At 65.7% G+C, this 8,503-nt stretch overlaps 1 protein-coding gene across 1 annotated transcript in view; it reads left to right on the top strand.

Annotated features, from left to right (window-relative positions):
- Positions 1-8,503, top strand: part of PFKP (phosphofructokinase, platelet) — a 42,323-nt gene that overhangs the window by 28,679 nt on the left and 5,141 nt on the right. Inside the window, exons 13-17 of the mRNA XM_029954074.1 lie at positions 846-916; positions 1,915-2,002; positions 2,538-2,690; positions 8,069-8,233; positions 8,303-8,373. Coding sequence (XP_029809934.1) covers positions 846-916; positions 1,915-2,002; positions 2,538-2,690; positions 8,069-8,233; positions 8,303-8,373 — 548 coding nt within the window. The remainder of the gene's footprint in view (positions 1-845; positions 917-1,914; positions 2,003-2,537; positions 2,691-8,068; positions 8,234-8,302; positions 8,374-8,503) is intronic.

Below are 8,503 nucleotides of genomic sequence, written 5' to 3'. Positions count from 1 at the left end.
CAGGGGGGCGTGGGGACGCGGGGGGGCGAGGACGCGGGGGGGCGTGAGGAAGCATGGGGGGGCGTGGGGACGTGTGGGGGTGTGATGACGTGGGGGGGCGTTGGCGCAGGGGGCGTGGGGACACGGGAGGGAGGTAACAACGTGGGGGGGGCACGACGCGGGGGCTTGTCCCCACCTGGCAGTGCGCTGGGCAGCCGTCTGCAGCCCCCGGTGCCCTTAGACGGCAGCCCCGATCGGCTCTACCCCGGAGCGTCCACAGGTGTAAGAGAAGGGGCAAGGATGACTCCGTTTTAGGCGTGAGTGGCCAGTGGGCAGGATGCGGGTGGAGGTTACCTGGGAGGCGTGTATACTGGCCCCCCAGGAGGCGGGGCCTCCAGGGAGCAGATGGCTGTTGTGCGGGGTCTTTAAGGAGGGGGGAGGCTGGGCCTCGCTGTCAGGAAGGAGGGGAGCGCTGACCCAGGAGACCATATGAGCGCGCATACACACCTGGCCGGTAGGCTGCGGTCTTTAGACGTCGTTCAGTTTTTAATTGAAGAAACTTTATTTTAATCTGATGTCAATTAAATAAAGCAATATCTGTTTCTCTGGAGTTCCCGTTGGTGGAGTGCGGCCAGCAGCCTGGCTCTGGTGTGTGTGGCCAGGGGCACGTGGCGGGGGGCGGGGCCCTGCGGTCCAGGGTCACCCCAGGGCCCCCGGGACTCACTCAGCCTCTCGATGGGAGCGGCTTCCCAGGGCTTCTCGGGCCCTTGGGGGCGTGCGGCCTGCGGTCACACAGACCTGGGAGCCGGCCCACGGCCAGGCCCGTCCTTTGTCCCTTCTTCCGTCTGACTCTGTTTGCTCGCCAGATCAAGGAGATCCACTGGGGGGACGTTGGTGGCTGGACCGGCCAGGGAGGCTCCATCCTTGGGACCAAACGGTAATTCCCCGTCTCGACCCCCACCTGCTCTGGGAGAGCTGGTGCAGGAGATGCTGGTTTTTGTTTTCAAGTTTATATGTTTTGAGAGGGTGAGCGGGGGAGGGGCAGAGGAAAGAGACGGAGAGTCCCACGCAGGCCCTGCGCGGGGCACAGACCCTGACACGGGGCTCGGTCCACGGCCCTGGGATCACGAGCTGAGCCGAAACCCAGAGTCGGATGCTCAACCCAAACCACAGAAGCTGCTGCTTTTACTTTCCTGTGAAGGGGTTCATGCCCCAGCCGACCCCACGAGAGACGCGGGTCATGTTTGGGGGGTCCCACAGGATGTACCCCCCATGGTGCCCCCCACGCCCCGCTGGGGCCCAGCTCGCAGGCTCGCTCCTTCTCCAGACCAGCTTGGTGTCCAGCAGCCGTCTGGGCAGCGAAGTTCTGTTTGGAGGTGGCGCCTGCCCCCCGGGGCCCCTCCCAACCGTCTGCGGCACCCACGGGTGTCTGCCTCTCGAGCCCCCGCGTTGCTCCGGGCTGAGCTGGGGGCCTCGTCGGCGGTCTGCCCCAGACGTGGGCTGTCCGACAGTGTCCACGCGTGGGCCGTGTCACTCGAGACAGGTGGTGGAGCAGGAGAGGGCCTGCAGGTGTGGATGCGCCTGGGTGTGACGGAGCCCAGCGGGGGCGAGCTGGGCTGCGGGCCTCGGAAACCGGAAGCTTCCCTTCAAACAGCCACTGAATTTTCACCGGCTTTTGTGGCGCGTGTTTTCTGATGAGGCCCCGGGGTTCTTCTGAGGCCAAACGACTGGACGCTGAGCGTTTCTCCCCGTTTCTTTTTTCCGTTTTTAAACAGCGCTCCCTGGAGGCCTGATTTCCCGGCTCTGCCGTCCAGCCGCAGCACGCTCGCGGTGCCGCGGGGCTCGGCCCTGGGGGCAGGGCTGGAGGGTGCCGGTGGGGGTGCCGTCCGCTGCGCCAGGTCTGGCTGGCCTCACGTGTCGACGCCCCGTTTGCAGGACGCTGCCTGGGAAGTACTTGGAGGAGATCGCCCAGCAGATCCGGAGCCACAGCATCAACGCGCTGCTGATCATTGGTGGATTCGAGGTACGTCCTCTGCCCCTGCGGGCTGGTCCGGGCCGTTGGTCTGGGGCGGGCGTCCGGCAGGCCCGGGGCGGTGTGTGTGCACCTCCTGGGGCGGGGGGTGGAGTCCCCGGCCCTGCTGCCACTGGGTAGTGGCGGTGCTGCTGTGGGACGCTCCCCCCGCGCCCTGGGCTCCCCGCCGGGTGCCCCTTGTCAGGGAGTCCTCGCGCATCAGGTCTGCAGGGACGATGGTCCCTCTCGCCTCGGAGGCCATCGGAGAGCAGGGCAGTCACGCGGCCGTCTAATTTCAGGTTGCATGTCGGGCCTCAGACCTCAATTTTTTTTTATCCCACCACGACGGGTCCGACAATAACCTTTCCACTTGCCGTAAAGAAAATGTGAGGGCCTCGAACAGCGAGAGCCTGGGGTCGCTTCTGTGTGACGCTGACCGTGGGCTCCCTTGCACTCCCAGAACGGTTGATCCCGGTGACCTAGTGGCTTCTCGTGGTTTTAACGGCCCCTCTGCTCCCCCCCCCCACACCCGCACGCTGCCCCACAGGCCTACCTGGGGCTGCTGGAGCTGTCAGCCGCCCGGGACAAGCAGGAGGAGCTCTGTGTCCCCATGGTCATGGTCCCCGCCACGGTATCCAACAACGTGCCGGGCTCCGACTTCAGCATCGGCGCGGACACCGCCCTGAACACCATCACCGACGTAAGTCCGTGTGGCCGCAGAGCAGGTGCGCACGCTGGCCGCAGGGCGCCTGGCCCACTTTTATCCACCAGCGTGCTAGAGACCGGCACCGGACCTGGGTTTGCTTCCGGAGCCGCAGTGTTAAGTCTGGCAGTCTCCAGCCCACCGGGTTTTTTCCACTGCTTTTCCGGTGCCTCAGCCTGGACGGCGTGTCCCTGCAGGGCGCGGCCGGTGACAGGGCGCCTGGCGCCCAAGTCGTTGTGGCTTACGGGTTTGTGAGCATCGTTCATGCTAATTTTTTTTGACAGGGCCAAGTTTACTTTGCTCCCGTAACCTAAGTCACTGTGATAGATCCTGGGCCCCACGGCCCTGCGTCGAGGTTCGAACCGAGTTGGCCCACCAGCACGTCCGTCCTGCTTCTGGCTACAGTCGTTAGCATTAGTCTCCCATTATAACCGGGCCACCATAAGTCACAGCTGGAAAAAACACGGACGCCCGTTACTTTCTCTGCCAAAAGGCAGTCACGGAACCGGAACACCCCCGTAGTGCCACGTTTGTAAATCACTCTCGGGAAATGGCCTGGGAGCTTAAGGCAGGTGACAAACAGAATACATTTCTTCTTTCTCATCTGGCCTTTAAAATTCTTCCGCAGATTCTCAAGTCTTTATTTTCCTTCTGAGGCACCCATCCCCTGAACATTTTTCTAGGATTTTATTTTTTCTTAAACCCATGGTGTCCGATATTTGTTCCTAGTGCTGGTTGATAAAAGAAACGCTTTTGACGTAGAACTCACGTGGTAAGCGGCGCTTCGCACTTACTGCCCCGTTTTCTTTCCCGAGCTTCTACACCTTGTGTGGTTTCTTTGCTGAAAGCCCGGCCCGCGTGTCCCGTGTCCCCGCACTGGAGCGCCCTTGTTCGCACCACTAACCTGTCGCTGGGCCGTCGCTCACGCCGCCCCGCTTGCTGCTGTGACCCGGTTCGGCTCCCGATCAGGCTTCCTGCTGTGCCCTGAGGGGCGCTGGCCGTGACCTGTGTCGTCACTGCCCTGCTCCTTCCCTGCCCCGGCTGGAGTCTGCGTCTGCTTACGCTCCGTGACAGCATCTGGAAGTTCATGTTTCCTGACGGTCCCCCGACTGGAGCCCCCTTCAGGGTGGGTGGGGGTGGGGGCCCGGGAGGGGTCACCTGCAGGGGTGCCTCCCCGTGACACGCTGGGTGAGCTCTGCGGCACCAAGTCTCCCTCATCCATCCAGGCTCGCTCTGCCGCGAGCAGTGGCTTCCGTATTGTAGGGATCGGATACTCGTGTGTTGTGGAAAATACGAAGATCAGATTGCAGGGGCGGCTCCAGGCTACCCCCCTGCTCCCGCGGGGGGATCGGGAGTTTGCGGGGTGCAGTGTTAGATTCGGTCTTGGCGGAGTTGCTCAGAGCCAGTTAACCGGCGAGAGCCGGCAGCTCGTGGTCAGGGCAGGACGAGGAGGTGTGCGCCTGTGTCAGAGCACCAGATCTGCGGGTGGCCATGGTGGCACGCGGTGCTGGGCCACATCTGTGCCCGGTGGTGAGCAGGGCGCTCGGGGTGACGCCCCCTCCGCCCCGCTCAGCGTGTCCTGGAGCCGTAGGGACCCATGTCCGGGCAGGGCGTGCACGCGGCGCTGCTTTTCTTAACGGTTGTGGTCGCGAGAGGGGGAAGGAAGGGGTGTGGTTTCTGGGAGGTTTGGGTTTGGGCTGGAGCCGTGCTGGGCTGGAAACGGGCTGAGGGGACGAGGGGACAAGTCACAGGGCCCCCCCCATCCCTCCTGACCTGCCTCGGACCGAGGCCCAGAGTGAGCTCCGTGCACTCGGGACGCCTCTTTCCCGGACCTGCCACCCTCAGGACGCCTGTCCAGATGCCCTGGGGCTGACCAGTGCCAGCCTGACCTTTCTGTTCGGAGTCTGCCCCCAGGGGGTATCGGCCGTGCCCAGGGTTGGGTCCGGTAATCACAGCTGGTTGTGGTGGTCCTGGAGGCCATGCTGGCGGTGAGGGGGGGTGCTGTCAGGCTGCAGGGGTCCCAGAGGTGGTCTGCCTGTGATGGTCGTGACCTTCGGCTGTTTCGTCTTCGTCCTGACGGATCTGTGTACTCCTTGGTCACAGCACCTTCGAGCAGGGGTGTGGGGCCCGTTGCACCACAGCTAGGGGGCTGCCATGAAGTCTGCATAGGCAGAGCCACAGCCCAGGGCGGCCACCCCGCTGTAGCCCTCTGTGGCCCCCACCCAAGCCGGCACCACACCGTGCCCTGGTGTTATGGGTGACTTCCGTGGTCTGCAGTGGACCGTGGGCCACGAGGCAGGTCCATGCGGGGGTCAGGGGGAGGGGCCGCAAGGCAGGCGAGTGACCCCTTCCCCTTCCTCCTGGCCACTCCCTGGACTAACCTGCCATGGCCCACCGTCCACATGTTCTGGGGCCACCACCGTCCTGGACCCCGGCGCGCGGGGGGAACCACGAGACAGCAGGCAGCACACGCCTCTCCGGGGTGCAGGGCCCCTCCCCCCGCACGTGCCTGTAGCAGGTGCACAGGCGTCTCCAGGCGGGACAGGGGAGCCTGCGCAGGGCCCGTTCTCCCGCAGGTGGCCCGCCGGGGCGCCCGCTGCTCGGCGAGCCTGGGGGGGTCAGACAGTGGACGGCGGGCCTGTGTCCGCTAACGAACATTCTGATTAATACTTGGGGAAGAGACCGCAGACCGCGGCCCGTGTGCTTGAGAACAGCTCCCTTTTCTGACATCCACCTCCGGGCCCCAGAGCAGCGCTGGGGCTCGGCCCCCGTGTTCTGTGTCCGACGAAAAGGGCCTGGGGACTAGCAGAGCCGCACCAAGCTCTCCCACTGCTGGTCATCCTTCTGGCTGCCTTCGAAGTGGTCCTCGCGAGCAGGGCCCCGCACCCCTGCTCACTGCACAGAACCGCCAGGCCGGTGTGGCCCCGAATTCAGTCCCCTCCCGGTGGGCCTCCCTTGCCTCCTCCGAGATGCCCAGAGAGGACCAGCTGGTCGCCCACCACCAACGTGCTGCCCACCTGCCTGCGTCCCCTCCTCCGGGAGCCCCCGCCCTGTGCCCCACACCCCGGGGCGTCCCTGCTCCCATGTCTCACCCCACGGAGGTCCCAGAGCCGCCACACCCCGGACCCGGTGGCCATTGGGGAGGTGCCGGGAGCACCCGCTGACCGCCCACACCACCGCTTCAGGCTTTCCAGAGCGCGCTCCTGTTCGGCCGGGAGCGAGACGGCCGCCCGGAGTTTTGCATCCCCATTTGCGTGGTGCCGGCCAGCATTAGCAACAACATCACAGGCTCAGACATCAGCCTGGGCTCTGACACTGGCCTCAATGTCCTGGTGGAGGTAAGAGGCCCTGCGCTGCCCCAGCCACGCCGCCAGTGGGGCCGGACTCCAGGGTCCAGAGAGGAGCCCGCCCGGTCCTGCAGCAGGAATGAGCCTCGGTTACCGTGACTTCCTGTTAGCGGGTGTTGGCGCCACACCTTCCACGGCCGCGGAGCGCTCCCTGTCATAGGGAGGGCTGCCCTTTATCAGACAGACGGACCATCTTCCTGTGCCCTGGGTGGTGTCCCACTCCTCACCCCTGAACAGGGGGCCCTGCTGTTCCGTGGGCTTGTGCCTGCACTCAGGCGGACGGTGGCCTGGACGCGGTGTCCCAGGACGCTGTGCACGCGGGGGTTAGGGGACCGTGAGGGTGAGCGCTCCCGGGGGCAGCGGGGCATGGCCGAGGCTTGGAAACCCCCGCCTGTGGTTGTCTGGGGAGGGACTCCGGGCTCAGTGGCCCGGCGGGCCTTGTGCTGGCCCTGTCTGGTTTATGTGGTCCATGCTGGACCTGAGGACACCAGCCCGGCCACAGGCTGCCGTGGGGCAGTGGCCCAGGGCGGTGCATCCTTGGGGTTCACGCAGCCCGGGCTCCTGAGCTAGCTGTGCAGAGCCCGCCAGAGGCCCTGGGAAGATGGCAGCTTGGGTCTGCTTGGTGGTTCGGAGCTGGATCACGCGAGGGGACAGGGGCGGCCCTCTCCAGGCCTCCATCCTGAACGTGCCGTGCCCCAGCCGTTAGCTCGTGACGTGGGCGCCTGAGCGTCTTGCTGATTTTTCTCACCGAATTTGCTGTCCGGAGGTCAGCTCATTCTGCTTCTGGGTAGGGCCACGGTCTCCGTGAGGCTCCTTCCCAAGTGGCGGCTCCCGTGGGCCCCACACGTGACCTCCTTGGATTGTGTACTGTGGGGCCTCAGGCAGACCTTAAGTAGCCCCTGGCTACTGAATGTGGGCGGCTCTGCTGGGTGGGACCCGCCTCACCCCTGCCCCGCCCCTGCCCCGCCCTTGCCTGGTCTGGTCCTCTGACCAGATCCAGCAGACACCCTTACTGGGGTGGGGGAGGTAGCTTCCCAGCTTCTGGGCCCGGCCAGACGCTGGCCAGACAAGGTCCTCACAGCCGGGTCTCTTTTCCGTCATCACTGGGTTGCTAGCGCCACCTCATTTCACCTGACACGTTCTTGAAGCCCCAGTGAGGCCAGACGTTAGCAGTTAGAAAAGTGACGCCCTCACGCCAGCGGGACCTGCCCAGGGATCGCACTTGGGGAATCTTCTGGCCGATGCTGCAGGGCGTCCGCCGTGGGGAGGGGACGGTCCCACTGTGAGCAGGCCCGGCCGGGGGCACCAGGGCCCCCGGATTCCTCCTGCTCCCCACAAAAGGCAGAGAGGCCCCTGCGTGCACCACCAGGCGGGGGCAGGGTTGCAGTCCGGGCTGGTTTAGGGGCGGGGTCAGAAGGGGGGTGCTGGATGGAATTGCCAGATTAGGGCCTAGTGACGCCGGGTCGGGACCAGGTGATGCTGGGGTCTGTTGCCCTCCTCCTGGGCGCAGGGCCGGCCCGGGGAACCCGGAGAGGGGCTCTGGCCTGCACTCAGAGGTGTGGTTTTGGGGCCCAGCAAGGCGAGTGCTGGACCCAAGTGCTTGTCCTCGGCGGGCCGGTGGGGGGCGCTGGGGCCCCCGGAGCGTGCGTGGTGGTCTGGACCGGTGGGGCCGTGGGAAGGCAGAGGAGAGGGGTCTCCAAGCCTGTCTGAGGAGGGCCCACGGCAGACGTTTCGGTGGGAGACCCACGGGCGGGGGTCTGGAAGGGCTCTGAGGACCTCAGGAGCTGCTGTCAGGCAGGGGCACAGGTGCGTGCGCAGGATGCGCTGCTCTTGGAGAGTGAGGGTGCTCGAGGCCCGCGTGTCATGGGGAGCTTTGCAGAAGAAACCCACCGAACAGAAATCCCCTCTGAGCCCATAACCTCCCCCAGTGCCCATCCCGCAGGGCCACGTGGGCAGTGGGAGTGGGCGGCCCGGGTGGGCGGTGGCAGGGACTGGGGTGGGGTGACCCGCGTCTCCCCCTGTGGCCAGACGTGTGACCGCATCAAGCAGTCGGCCAGCGGGACCAAGCGCCGCGTGTTCATCATCGAGACCATGGGTGGCTACTGTGGCTACCTGGCCAACATGGGGGGGCTCGCCGCGGGGGCCGACGCCGCCTACATCTTCGAGGAGCCCTTCGACATCCGGGACCTGCAGGTGCGTCCCTGCCCCGGGGCCCCATGGGTGACGCGGTGGGCGCCTGACTGACAGCACACTCCTCCCTAGTCCAACGTGGAGCACCTGACGGAGAAGATGAAGACCACCATCCAGAGGGGCCTTGTGCTCAGGTACGGACGCCCCGCCCCCTGCCCCGCCCTGAGCGCCGCCCACCCTCGTCCCCTCTACCACGTGCCCTGAGCATCCCCCTTGCCCCCTCCCACCCGTGCTGAGTGCCCCACCCCGTCCCCCTAGCCCGCCTCGCCCTGA

Source organism: Suricata suricatta, chromosome 10 (assembly GCF_006229205.1).
Source record: "Suricata suricatta isolate VVHF042 chromosome 10, meerkat_22Aug2017_6uvM2_HiC, whole genome shotgun sequence".
NCBI classification, from domain to species: Eukaryota; Metazoa; Chordata; class Mammalia; order Carnivora; family Herpestidae; genus Suricata; species Suricata suricatta.
This window is presented reverse-complemented; position numbering and strand designations above follow the sequence as displayed.